This window comes from Sinohyriopsis cumingii, chromosome 6, assembly GCF_028554795.1.
Source record: "Sinohyriopsis cumingii isolate HCF-2022 chromosome 6, ASM2855479v2, whole genome shotgun sequence".
In the NCBI taxonomy this organism is placed as follows: Eukaryota; Metazoa; Mollusca; class Bivalvia; order Unionida; family Unionidae; genus Sinohyriopsis; species Sinohyriopsis cumingii.
This window is the reverse complement of record NC_142966.1, coordinates 90,322,073-90,337,747: the sequence shown is the minus strand read 5'-3', so window position 1 is coordinate 90,337,747 and position 15,675 is coordinate 90,322,073. Positions and strand designations below refer to the sequence as shown.

At 32.9% G+C, this 15,675-nt stretch overlaps 1 protein-coding gene across 1 annotated transcript in view; it reads left to right on the top strand.

Moving 5' to 3' along the window:
• Window positions 1-14,477, top strand: part of LOC149797421 (uncharacterized) — a 112,120-nt gene extending 97,643 nt beyond the window's left edge. The window contains exon 16 of the mRNA XM_089962210.1: window positions 3,882-14,477. Within this exon, the coding sequence (XP_089818336.1) occupies window positions 3,882-3,945 (64 nt within the window). The 3' untranslated portion in view covers window positions 3,946-14,477. The remainder of the gene's footprint in view (window positions 1-3,881) is intronic.
• The last annotated feature ends 1,198 nt before the right edge of the window (window positions 14,478-15,675 follow it).

Sequence of the window (15,675 nt, the reverse complement as noted above, 5' to 3'; positions counted from 1 at the left end):
AGCTTGAAATTAAGCAATAATGATTGATAGTTTCTGATTTTCTTCAGTTAGTCAATAAAATCAGGATCTTTAAAATGGAATTTTTGACATAAAAATTGGAATCATGCCTGAAAGTGATTATTGGCTTGTATGAAACAAGATACTGTTTTCCTAATGTAGCACACCAATATTGCTGGATTCCATAGTGATATAGCACATTTTGATTTGTAATGTACCACTGATTTTAATGGCTTCTTGCATTCCCTTGAAACATTAGCAGAACTATAATAGTAAACTAATAATTTGTTGAATGAAGAAAAGTAAATTTCCATGTCATGAAACGATAAGTTTTTGTTTAATTATACCAAGTTTTTTTCTTGGGGAAATATAAGAATGCTTCTTGATCATTTGGATTAATACAATATATTTCATGAAATGGTATATTTGTTAGTTTTAAGCATTTCACTGGCACTACATCTCTATCAAAAGCTTCTACAGTGCTAGATTTCTTGATAATTTCATAGTATGGTGATTTAGTTTGATACAGTATCATTAAAAGCTGATTTAAATTTGTATCTCGGAAACAGTTTTAGGTACACAACAAGTTTCATCAGGAACACACACACATGAATTAAGTATGAATGATAGGTAACTAAATACATTATGTTTCTTTTTTATATATACCTTTACTGAATGTTTTGATTAATAATATTATTTACTTCCATTATAAACTAAAATATTAGCCAGTATACAATTTACATTAACGTATCAAGTCCAGCCTTAAATAAAATATTTATAACTTAAACTTAAATAATTAAACTATTTGTAAAAAATTCATGATTTTACTGAATGAGTCCCTTCAGAATCAGCAGCTGTTAACACTCTGCTTTATTTCGCATGCCAATTTTCCAGGTTGCAACACAAATTAGTATGCAACAGTATTGAAAGTAATGCCCGATTTTTACCATTAACATTTAAATAAACTAATATTTTCATGAAGTTTGAAGTAAAATAGCATTAAATATTTGGAAATTTAAAGGAAAAAGATATCATTTACAATAATTCCATATAATTTAGAATAGTTCTATTCTGCTATTACATAATGAGTCACCACCCCGGTGGCCTAGTGGTTAGAGTGTTTGCCCCAGATGCAGAAGGACGTGGGTTCAAACCCTGGCCGTGTCATACCAAAGACTTCTAAAAATGGTACTAACAGCTGCCTCACTAGGCACTCAGCATAAAGATGTTAGTGTTAGGACTGGTCGGCCTGGTATAAGAACAATGTGTCTGGGTGGGACATCATGCTTTATGTCTGCGGCATGATGCCCTAGTGCTTGACTTCACTTTAAACTGCCACACTGCAGACATCGTAGTGATATGACTGGAAACTTATTGATGCTACGTTAAAAATCTGAATCACACACACACCTAATTTGTCATTTTGATATAATGAATGTCCTTTTGGCCAAAAATAACCTTTATTACCATTTGAGGCAATATGATCAAAACATGAATGATTACAATATCTTTACTATATTTGTAGCAAACACAATATTTATAGAGATAATAGACATATTAATTTGCCTGATTTTGGTGCAGGTGTAGTTGGAAAACTATTTGATATAAATGACAATAGTTACGAGAGCTTGGAAGTTAAGTGTTCTTTTTCTAGAGCGGGAATGTCTATTGATAATGCCTGTAGCAAAAAAAAACACATTTGATTTGGTTAAAATAATAATGGAACAATCTGGTCATATAGGAAACAACTATTTCTTTCACTTCCAGGTCAAGTAAGCGACCTGCACCCAGCAGTGTATGCCTCATTTTGATTTTTAGTGATATCAGTAATTGCAAATCCTTCAACATGCATATTGTGAAATGGGTCTGTTTAGGTACATTTTGGACTGAAAGTATGTCATGCATCAAAACTGGCTAAATATGACCTACATCCAATGATCCATGTTGAAAGTGATCCACTTTAATATTGTGTCTGGAAAATTTAACACTGCTGAAGAAATGGATTATCTTGTATATGCTGAGTCCTTTTTACAAACAAGTCTGAATTGATATATCTCTTATTTATTATTAGAGTGTCATCAGATATAGAGTATACTGTGTTTCTTTGATGGTACAGTCATGGTCAAAAATAAGAAATTTGTACTAGCAGCGGGTCACTCAAACTAAGCCCAAACACCCCCATCCACCCCCATTTCTGATCCAGGGAGAAGAAAAAGGAACTGCAAACTTAAATAATATATTATAAAAGAGTTGGCAATATTTTCCCTTATTTTTTATTGTCTCAGCATATATATATATATATATATATATATATATATATATATATACACACATACACACACACACACACACTGTGTTGTCAGGTGTTCATTTGCTGTGTGAAAATCGGTTATTAAATTTAAACTTATCATCTGTATTTAGTTTATTAAATGTGAATGAAATGTGATATTGTTTCATTACAGGACAGTGTGTATCTGCACAGTTGTGTATTGCTTTGTACCTGCTGATTGCTGGCAAAAGTTATTTCCGATTTAGAAAGGCTTTATGGGACCTGTTTATTAATTCAGACAATCACATTATGTAAGCTTTCTGTTCAGAAAATGGTCTTCATATGTGGAATGTCATATTGATAATCAAAATTGCTGGTTGTAATGACTTCAGTTGAGTATAATTATTAGTATTTTATGTCATCGTTAGGTGGAGTTATTGCTCACCCACCCATTTTCATTTCTGTACAACTTCTGTATTGTACATACCTGTCAACTCTCAGGCTGGGAAGAAAAATGTTGTTTTTTGGGTCACTCCACGCCTACCTCCTGAATTTGTAATATCTCCTGCTTTTGCAGAGAACTCCTATTACATTATGTCTGTCACTTGCATTTCTCCTAAAATAGCCTGCATAAATAGATATCTCTTATGCATTCCACAGAAGCTATGTTGATTTATCACCCATTAATATTGTTGTAAGAATGTTAAGTTCAAGCAATATTGACTCCAATTTATGATTTTTTTAAAACTCTACAACAATTAGTTTCAATACCATAAATGATCACTGTGAATGTTGTAGCATCTCCATCCAACCTAAGAAAATTACATGAGTGAACACCTGGCATTACTGTACCATATATACAAAGATTGATTGCCATCATTAAATTAAAGGAATGAATGAAGAAGCATACCACTCAACATATGTGCCCTCAAAAAACTAATTCAGAATAAATATGTTAAAAAACAATGTTAAACGCTTTTCGAGTTGAGAAAGGGAAATAAGATCGGATATAAAACGTGGGGAAAATAGTTACCACATGTACAGTAGCTTGAGACTGCATATTTACAATAAAATAGGGCATTATTTATTTAACAGTCATGTCACTGGTGCTTCCATACATGCATATTTGCAAAGAAACTCGAGTTCCTTTTGATGTATACAAAATATTTACAAACAATACTCATACTCTTACAGTGAATGAATAGAAATAAACACCAAAATAGCTACCTCAGCCTTGTTTATTCCTACATCTTTCAAATGCTAATGTACCGTGACTCGTTTACAATATCACCATTGTAGCTTAACCTCTTTACAACTTTACCTACCAATACTTCCAACAAAAAGCAGGGATATTAATTCCTGAAATTAGTGGGGTTTTGCTGGGTGGGGTTGTTATTGCTATATTCATGATCCATAAATTTTCCAATAAATCAAATATCTTTGAAAATCTCATTATAAAAAGAATGTTGACAATTTTATAAATGTAAACCCTTGGAATAATGTTCTTTATAGCACTGGACCAGAACACAGCAAAAAAAATTTAGAATTGGAAATGTGAATTTTTAGCACCAGTGAAATAGCTCACTTTACATTAGTTGTCTCTCTTTTTTTCCAGCTTTACTGAACAAAGACCTGGAGCCTTTAAAGTCCTTCTGAAATATAGAGCCACAGTTAGTTGAGAATTGATCGCAAGAGAACATGGCACCAGTCAGATTGTACCCTTGTATTTGTCTATAGAACTTGCAATGTATTCATATGAGTACTGATCACAAGAGAACATGGCACCAGAAAGATTGTACCCTTGTATTTGTCTATAGAACTTGCAATGTATTCATATGAGTACTGATCACAAGAGAACATGGCACCAGAAAGATTGTACCCTTGTATTTGTCTATAGAACTTGCAATGTATTCATATGAGTATTGATCACAAGAGAACATGGCACCAGAAAGATTGTACCCTTGTATTTGTCTATAGAACTTGCAATGTATTCATATGAGTATTGATCATGAGAGAACATGGTACCAGTCAGATTGTACCCTTGTATTTGTCTATAGAACTTGCAATGTATTCATATGAGTGGATCCAGTTTTGTGCAAGTTTTTAGCTGTAGAGTTTTAAAAAAAATGAATGATGGATTAGAGCACAATGAAAACGTTTATTTTTTGTCATTTATGAATCAAGCATCTAATGGAAACAAAATGTCATTCAGATTGTCTTCATTAATTAGGAGAGGATTGTTATTTTTTATGTGCAGATTATTCTGCTTTTCTGTATATAATATCGGCATGATATTTTAACTGCATTTTAAAAAAGTTTACAAACCAGTATAACATTTCTTTTGACATTTTTTTTTCATCTGCTTAAAATGAAATTAAAACATGCCCATAATGCAGTGTTTGAGTATCGTTAAAAGTTACTGTATTTAAAAGCAGTAAATTGGATATCATTGAATTTGTTATGTTGACTTGCTTAATAAGTATGCTTTATTCTATACTTCAAATAAATGGGGGCTTGGAAGGCACTTTTTAAAAGACTGGCAATTTTTTTACTGGCTTTAGTCTGAAAACTTGAAACAGTTACATAAGTGACAGTGCCAACACAACTCCCAACTCAATTCTGGATTAATTCTAAATGAAATGTAACTGTATATTAACAAAGATTTATAGGTATGTGAATTACTTTGTCGTTTAGAATGTTGGTGGTTTATTAGAATTAATTTTATTAATTTTATTGATGAATTAAGATACATATTCATTCATCCAGCAATGATCATTGGGAATCAGATGTACATGCATACATATTTTGTAATCAAATTGTAGAGTACACAAATAAAATTTCAACAAAAATCTTTATATAACGTGTGTGTGTGTGTGTGTGTGTGTGTGTGTGTGTGTATTTGCATACTGATATTAAAGCTGGCTCATAAACATGAAGGAAATAAAGGAGGGTAAATTAGATGGCACTATTTCACTGTCTGCATTGATGTTCACACATAAAAACATACACATATTTACATCTTTACTGTATCAGAACCATTCTTCCTAGGCAACAGTTTGGAGCGGGTTTTATGCATCCTAATCTCTGGGAAGAGGCAAACTTTGTTATTACATCAACATTATTTGTGCACTCTTGGTTAAGTTTATCTTGTTTATCTGTGTATTTTTTGTTGCACTTGGTATACTTGTTGTTATACATGGAACCATGAAACTTAGTGAGGGATGCATCTTGAAGTGTTTGACAACATTGTCACAAGCGTATGTCACTGTGACCCATATTTCATACTTCACTGACTGGTTAAACTTTGTAATTTGTTTATTTCTTAAGGTGGTGGCTGAGTTGGAGCATCAGACTTGTAATCCAAGGGCCACAGGTTTGATACCAACCCAGGACAATCAAGGTGGCTGCCTTGGCTGCATCGATGGTAAAGGCACTTGGCTCCCATTTCCTTGGCATGATATAGTCAGTAACGTGTTGAAAGTGTTGTTCAGACCAATAAAAACAAAACATGAAATTTTTTAAGGTCAGTTCATCCTGAAATCATCACACTAGATCATTTTCATTTCTTTTTATAGAATCCCTTAAAATAAAAGGTCATTGTGATGTATTTCATAGGCATAGGTTTACATTTGTGTGTTTAACTCAAGACCACATACAGGGATGGTCCTGGCTTTTAAAAAGCTGTCGCCAAAAAAATCGCCAACCTCAATATTTTGTCGCCAATTTTCAAAAAGTGTCGCCAAAAAAAGTAGTGTACATTTTTCCAAGTGTTAATTTAGTCTATTAATGTAACAGGCAATGAAAATTACAAAAGATGGATTAGTTAATACTTTAATTACAACAAGTATTAACAAAATGTTACAAAGTGTTACATGAAGATCCGTCACGATTTTAGGGCTGCCCACTTGTTGAATGCAGTTTCAAAGTCTAATTTTTCACATCTGTACATGCTGATTCTCATTAAATTCTTGAGATATGAGATGCAGAGCTTATTTCTGATGTCAGTTTTTATGAGGTTCATCTTACTGAATCCACGTTCACAGTCCTAAGTGCTGACAGTTGACACCAGTAGTCTCTCAGCAGCCCCCCCACCCCCTTTTTATGGCTAGCTTCACAAAGCTTGTAGCGAATTGCTTCCTAAATCCCAAGAATGATCACTGAATGCTGTATAAATTTTCTCAACAAGAAAAATAGGATCTTCCCACGAATGAAACTTACATGAGTCAACACCTGGCAATATTGGACCGTATATATAAGCGTAAATTCACACCCAATTTAGGGATTCTTTCACTCCTGTATTTTGAGAAATAAATAATTATTATTAATTATGCACAACTGTTTTTTTTGCTATTTCTTGTTGCGGAGTTTAAGTCTCTGCAGCCGTAACACGGGACTGAAGGCAAAAGGAAAAGATCGATGAGTAAAATGCTGCACTGGCTACAGATGTAATTGTGATTGAGATTTTTTCCATTTGCTTTGTATTTATACACAGTAGTCGGTACTTCAAAGGTTATCAATTTTCTATGAAGGTTCAGCAAAACTATTGTATTGGTATACGTATTAAAAAAAAACAGAAGGATTAGCCATACAATTAACTGTATCTGTTCTATTCGCGTCTTCAGAAGTTGGTCAGTTGTAGGTATAATGCGGTAGCATGATTGACTCTATCGCAGCATACAGTACTCAGCCCAGATGTCAGCATAAGCAGATTATGATGTAACAATGCACTGTAAAGATAGGGTTGTCAATAAGAACAAAGGATCGTTTGTGTAACAGATTGATTCCAATGCATTGCTTAGTCAAGTTTGTGGCTTCCTTTCGTTCTGGCTTTAAATTTATTCAGTCCAAATCCATGATTGTATGTACAAATTAAATAACCAAAAAGTATGTCGCCAAAAAAATTGCCAGATGGGATATTTTTGTCACCAATAAGGAAAAAAAATCGCAATTTGCGACATTGGCGAAGCCCAGGACGATCTCTGCCACATAGGTTCTTTGCAGGCAGTATAATACTGTTCTATCTAAACTCATAACATTTGGTGAGGGGACGCATTTTCTTGAGCACTACTCATCACAGAAGTAGGTCATTATGGCCGATATTATACACTTCACTGACGTTATTTTTTTATTGGATATTAATTTCTTGGACACAATTCATCCATGAATTGTGAAATTGATGATGATAAACATCTTTGTTGGCACAACATCTATAGAAACAAATACTCATCATGACCTATATTTTGTATTTTGCTGGCTTTGGGTAAGTTTTTGCATTTAGTTCATGACCTCACAAGTTTTTAGCATGCTGTATGCATTCTATCCTACTACACCCATAAAACTTGAGTGGATGTATCTTTATAAATAACGCATTTTTATTGGAAAGAGACGTGTCAGCTGCATTTCAGTGACTGTTGAAGTTTTGTGTTTAAAGTTCATTTATTGGATGTCAATTATGTTCGAGTCATGAAACTTGATGACAAGATGCTTCTCTGTTAGTACTACACCCTTACAACTAAAGAAGGTCACCATGACCAAGCATCTTATGCTTTACTAACAGAGGTTAAGGATATGTATTTAGCTCATGACCATAGACTTTTCCATGCTTTATATCAGTGCTGTTGTATGTATGAATAAATATGTTGATCCCATGATAAGCTTTGCATATTGGTTACTATACATTGTGTATTTATAATAGGTTACTATCAGAAGGATTAACTGTATTTTATATTTCAGTTAGTAAAGAAATTAAATTAATGGTCTGCATGCTTGTCGTGTGATGCCTCAGTTGTAATGGCTTATCGAAGTAATCACAGATCCATGAATTATGCCTCTACTAATGGTCATATGGGCTGTAGATTTATCAATTTTTTATATCATATTGACTCTATTTTTATATCATATAAAATCATTATTTTATATTATTTTGTCTTTTATTCTGCCTTGGGCTATCATTTCATTACAGAGAACTAAAAGCTCTGAATCAATTAAAATGCATGGAATAATCTGGATGTACTCCCATTTTTCATGTACAGTAAAAAAACAAATCTTCCAACTTTTACCCGTTTATACAGTCCTAGTTAAATATGTATACATGTATAATGGTATATTGTGATGACATTATCTTTGTTTATACAGTTTTAGTTAAATATTTAGCATGTAATTACATAATGATGCCTTACTTGAAGCGGTCATGGCAGGATTGCTATGGCCAATACCTGGGTACAGTCATATTCATGTGTAAACCCAGTACTCCTGTAAACACGTGTTCATAAATAATAATTTGCATCAAGTTACAATTATATTTGCATACCACTTGGTTATATATACTGTGTGTGTGTGTGTGTATGTATATGTATGTATGTATGTATATATATATATATATATATATATATATATATATATATATATATATATATATATATTGTAATGTAAATAATCAGCCCTACCACTATCATTCCAGTCTGTATGTGTACATGAGGATATAAGATCATTTGATGGAATTGGATGAAAGTTTACAACAATGCTACATAAGGCAAAGAAAAAAATCAAACTTTGTTGTCTGTTCATCAGTATTGCCATGATGAAAACTACTATTTACCTTACATTTTATTAGATTAAATCCTGTGACAGGTTCTGGAAAACATCGTTGTCACCCTTAGAAAATCACTAAATTGAAATTGTACCATAATCAATACAGCATATACTGGATTGGTCAGTCTAGGTATGCACAGATGTTCCATTGGTTTGATTCATCTGATTCATCATTCAGTATTTTTTGTGTGTAATATAGGTCTCATGTGTACATTTTGTGCTCACATGCGCCTGTTGTAAAATTAAAATGAGCTCATTTTTTGTAAAAGATGTTATTATCCCAATCATCATAATATCAGACAGGAATTTGAATTGAAGACATACGGTTGTATATTTCTTTGTAGTCGACATTTTTTTTCCTCTGGTATGGTTCTTGCAAAATGATCTCAGTTATATGTTAAATAGCTGTAGCTTGGCTGGACAGCATACTTTTTACCAAAGATAATAATCAAAAATTTGTACTGAAATGAATTTATTTTATATTTATATATTTTTTAATACTATATAGAGGTATGAAAAGTAAAGTAGTAAATCTGGCTCAAGTCATGAACAAATAACCTGTACATTTGGCCTGTATGATACCCATTCTACTTAACAAAGTTAATTTTGCACTACATTCATGTTTTAAGTGATTGACTTGAAATACATACAAAATTGATGAACAGAAAGAATCACAAGCATCATGACATATTTTTGTTTAGTAAAACAAGGACATTTATTCAATTATTTCTCCAGATGAAGACATAATTAAGAAATTGACATTTTAAGCATAAGAATTTGGAAAAGTTGCCACTGGATTTTACTGTCAAAATTGAGTTTTACTGGCAATGTGCTAATTTTCACAATTCTGTAGATGCATGATAGTTATCCCCATTCCAACACATTGAAAAATTAGTGTGCAGAAATTATAATAAAAATTTCATTGTCGAGTGACCTTTGTTGAAGCTCTACGTATCTACGTAACATTCAGAAGGTGGCCATGTCTTTACATCATTCTGTCCACACAACAAATTTGGCTGTTGTTGTTGTTGTGGGGTTTAATGCCATTTTTCAGTACACGATAGGCTATACATGGCAGCCAGTATTAATGGTGGAGGAAGAACCCGGGAAACCCCGGAAAGAACCACCAACCCACGAGAAGCTACTGGCAAGCTTTCTCACATACCCACATTGGCTGAATCCGAGACTCAAACCGCCGCAGACAGAGGTGAGATGGCAGTGATCCGTAACGAAGAGCGCTTTAGACCACTCGGTCACTCAGGGGCCCCACCACATTTGCTAATCACCACCATCTAGTGTAGGTATGAAAACAAATTTGGGTCATTGTCATTGTTTTACATTAAGCTCAATCCGAAAGTTTTTTCTTCTAGCCAAATAAAAGGCAGGCTTTAATAAAGGGAATCTCTGTTTAGTTTATGTTACAAAGAGTGCCATGGTGTCCAGATGGCAATAATGTTTTGGTATTTTGGAGATTTTACTTTGAATAGTATAACATCTGACCAATATTTACATTTACATTTGTTCGAATTGTGCATCATCAAAAGAGACAAAAAGATGATACACTGGAAAATATAAAGTAAAATTTATATCTTTGTGTAGCTACAGGAGATAGGAACAGACATATTTAGATTGATGGATGAACGGATAAGCAAATTCTTTTATGTTGCAAATGTATACAAATATATATTAATCCTGTGAATTCCAGAGAATGTAGTCATCTGGATATATATTCTTCCTTTACAAATTCTGCAAATGTTTTATAGCATATTAAAAAATTTTTGGGATGAGATGGAAGCAGTAATAGAATGTGCAATCCAATGTACAATTAAATGTGTTCTAGTATTTATGCTGCAAGCATGTGCACTTTTATAGAGGGCTTGGACTCTTACATGTTATTGTTGAACCCACCTTGGTAGAAGCTTGAAACAGCAATCAATTTGGCAAGGATGTGTGCGTGTCTGTACATGTCAACACCTTAGACTGTTGAGCATACCTTGGTGGAGCTCAGCATAACAATTACATTGGCATCTGTACATGTGTCCTTCTGTATGTCTGCACCATAAAATTAACCTTGGCATCTGTGTGTCCCTCTTTACATCTACACCATAAAATTAACCTTGGCATCTGTGTGACCCTCTGTACATCTACATCATAAAATTAACCTTGACATCTGTGTCCCTCTGTACATCTACACCCAAAATTAACCTTGGCATATGTGTGTCCCTCTGTACATATACATCATAAAATTAACCTTGACATCTGTGTCCCTCTGTACATCTACACCCAAAATTAACCTTGGCATCTGTGTGTCCCTCTTTACATCTACACCATAAAATTAACCTTGGCATCTGTGTGACCCTCTGTACATCTGCATCATAAAATTAACCTTGACATCTGTGTCCCTCTTTACATCTACACCATAAAATTAACCTTGGCATCTGTGTGACCCTCTATACATCTACATCATAAAATTAACCTTGACATCTGTGTCCCTCTGTACATCTACACCCAAAATTAACCTTGGCATATGTGTGTCCCTCTACATCTACACCCAAAATTAACCTTGGCATCTGTCTGACCCTCTTTACATCTACACCTTAAAATTAACCTTGACATCTGTGTGTCCCTCTGTATGTCTACACCATAAAATTAACCTTGACATCTTTGTGTCCCTCTGTACATCTATACCCAAAATTAACCTTGGCATCTGTGTGACCCTCTGTACATCCACACCCAAAATTAACCTTGGCATCTGTTTGTCCTTCTGTACATCTACATCCAAAATTAACCTTGGCATCTCTGTCTGCTTATCTGTATGTCAACACTCCAAATTAAACTTGGTATCTGTATATTTGTCCCTCTATTTCTACCCTCTAAATTAACCTAGACATCCATAAATGTCCTTCTGTACATCTACACCCTAAATTAAACTTTCTTGTTATTATTTTTCTATACCATTTTATCTTCTCTACTATTGGTTAGTGCAGATTAATTTTATGGACGCATCTTGCTGGGTAAAATACCAAATCACCAAATGTAGGTCAGTTTGACTCTAATTTCATACTTGGGTGACATGTACTTATGATTACTAGAGCATGAAAAGTAAATCACTGTCTCCTTATGACAGCTTTAAATAATCTTACTAAAGCAAAATCTGACCCTTTCTTATGCTTTAAAGAAAAATGTATGGTAGAAGATGGTTCAAATCGGACTGTTCTAGGCATAATTTTTGGTTGGTTCCAACTTTATTTACTACAGATTAATGGGAATTTTGCAGGATACTTGAATCTTACGAGGTGACATTCAGTTAGGACAGTGGGTAAAAATATATTTATATAATACTTCATCACCCCAATGCAATTTAATACAAATGACAAGAAAAAAATTCAAAATCAATATGTCATATTGGAAGTAATTTTTTTAAGATCTCGACTAAATAAAATATTTAGGCATCACAATTACTAGACATCTGACATGGAACCTCCCATCCAAGAAATATGCATAGGTAAAATGTACAGTAGGCCTGTTAAAATGTAAATTGTTATCTTGTCCACAAAATGTAAAAGAATTGGTTTTCTGAGGTTTATATAGACCTGTATTAGAAAATGTGTGTAGTGTGGGAACCCAATCCCAGGCATTGCAAGAAAAACTTAAACAAATCCAAAAGCAAGCAGAGCAACCAATTTTGTTACGTCTGATTATGACTAGACATCAAACAATGACCTCAGTATTGAACAGGTGATCTAGGAAGTCCAATTTAACATGGAAAGCAGATAAGTAAAATCTTATAGATATAGCTTTCAAAAACAGTATGAAATCAAAAAGTACTAGTATAACTAATCTAGAATATACCTGCCAGGTACTTTCTGCTTGGGCCGATAGTTTCAGCCTTCAAGTATTTTGAAAATCTAATGATTGTTTAACGGCTAGAGATAAGTTTGCCCAATACAAGTGGTTAAAGCCTTACAAATTTTCGTACTGACCAGTTGTGCAGTATCTTCATAAAGTTTTTCAATTCTAATTAATATATATTACTTGTGTCAAGAATTAAACTATATATATATATATATATATATATATATATATATATATATATATATATATATATATATGCTACCTCAAGATTGCTTATTAAAGTAAGAAGAACTTGCATTCAGATTGTGGAGGCTTAGTGGTCCAGTTTGTATGCTTTTGCAGATCACTGACATTGTACCTTTGTCACCAAAAAGCTTACCAGTAGCTTCCTGTAAGTTGGTGGTTCTTTGAGGTTTTCCTCTGACAGGCTGTTCCTCTATCAGATATACTGGCCGTCATGTATAGCCTATCATGTGCTGAAAAATGGTATTAAACCCACCATAACAACATTTATTTTGTCTGAAATATGTAATCATGTGACTCAAACAATTTTCCAGTTGGCCATCATGAAATGCTGTATTCAGGTTTCAAATACATGCATTGGAGTTCTGGAATTTTAATAGTTCTCATTTTATTTAATATTTTTTTATTATCACTCTTATTTTTATAATAAAGTCATGTTTGGAATGCGACATTATCACAATGATTTAAATGTATTTTATAATATCCCTGGGTCCATTCTTGGGGATCCAATATTGTGTACGATACATTTGGGTTAAAGTTTTGATTCCATCTTCTATTTTAATCAACTTATTCTACTATTCACAACAAATTGGGAAGATTAACCGATTGCATATTCTGCTTTCTTGCACAGTGTTGACATAGAGGTTATGTCCCTTGTGTCAAGAAGTAGTACACTTTTAATTAAATTTTTTTTTTTTTTTTTTTTTTTTGCCATTTAATATAACCCCTCATTCCAATCACATCGGAGTTGGAATAATTTATGATCCCATAATTCTGGTTTCCTTATATCACTCTTGTCCAAGGGTTGTATAATTAGGGTGCAGCCATTGGGTGAAAAAGTAGAACACTATTATAATTATTATTCCATAAAGTGATAATGAATTTTCACCTGTTGGCTTGTATGAGTCCTGATGTTAGTTTATGTACTTGGAGGAGGCCATTGCATGATGTTTTTTGGGGGGCTGTGGTATTTCTGCATCCAATTAATATCCTATTAGGAAAATATACTTCTCACAAAGCATCCCCCCCCCCCTTGGTTCATAGGGTTGTACCTTTTGATGTTTCTTAAGTAAATTCCTTTTTATTATACGTGTAAAAATACCAACATACACTGCAGAATAGAATTATCTTTTCTTTTGTGATGTATATTTATCTTTTATTGCTTCAAGATAAAACTCTTGTAGAAATGCTTTTCCATTATTTTAATACTAATAATCTGAATATGCATATCTTTAATAAATATCAATACATTATTTTAATGCAGATACAGTTTTATACCCATTGAGAAGATGCTGTTGTGTCTATATTTTTAAAGGAGATTATGGAAGTTTTCTCATACAAGTGTACGTGTTTATTAAAGTACAATGTTTTATGGAATGTTTGGTTTCTCATTTTCTTAATCCTGCTTGCATCACACTGTTCATTTATTATGCACTGGAAATGATAGCAAAGAAAATGGCAGAAACCTCATAGAATTCATAAACGATGTATATTCATATGAAATAAAAATGTTACTGGTGTACTGGCTGTCAAACTTATTACCACTTGATAACTGTTTTGTATATTTGATTTAATTATTTGATTTAATATATATGTATTTCAATTTAATTGTTTTTCAGTTTTAAATTTTTTAAAAATTTACATTACATGATATTGTAATGTAAATTTATTCACTAGAGATACTTTTTTCAGAAAATAATTTGACCTTGACTGTCAGTTTATAAACACCAAGTGTTGATCTAATTCCTGACCTTGTTTCAAAATTTGTAGCAACCATTGTAAACAAGTTCTATTTTTTTAAAAATGATTGGTTGTTGTCGAGGTTATGATGGGACTCTGTCTTTAAGATATAAACAATTTTTTAAATTTTTTATTTCTTAGAGTAAAATGATTGGTTTTTTTTCAGGGTCACACTGGGTGTATGCGACCTTTAACAAGTACGTAGTTTCTATAAGCTTCTAGAAGATGATCATGTGACCCCTTGTTTCCGTTTAGAATACAATATAACCCATGTTTTGGAGAGTTATTCTCAGTTGCAGCTGGGCTTTTTCTTACACTAGAAGTTGTATGTTGTGCTGTTTGGAGTTATTTCAAATTACTTGGATTCAAAAGGATTAATTCTGTTATTTTTCTGGAAAATACACGTGCTTATTTGAGATTCTTAAATTTTTATAAGAAATTTAAATTTCCTAAACCGGAGTGATAATTCTTGTTTCTACAAGGAACTGTAGACTTCAACACTACATATTGCAGCATACGTCGTCTTCCATCTTGGATTCTTCATCAGGATTCAAACTTGAAATCAGTAGAACATTTTGTTATTAGGACTTCAAAATTTTTATTGTTGGATAATTCTCAGATTATTTTGGATTTGATTCTATAAAACCATTAAGTTCGTATTTTTTTTATTTTTACAGAATTTTTCTAGGGAAATAAATTATAGTATTTTTTCAAAGCTTGTTGTTTTCATTCTTTCTTGTGTTACTGTTTATTTGAGCCTAATCACACGACATAAGAATAACTGATGTAAAGAGTCAAAGCCAGGTGAGTTACTGATATGGCTTGTGTCAAACGTCATGTTGGCCATAATCATTGCTATTTTTCAACATAAGATATAAAATACTGGCCAAGTTTCAGTGAAACTTTTTAATTTCCTCAGGACAAATTTGTACTAGGGCTGACCCCCATAACAATTAAAATGGAAAAGCTAAAAAAATTTC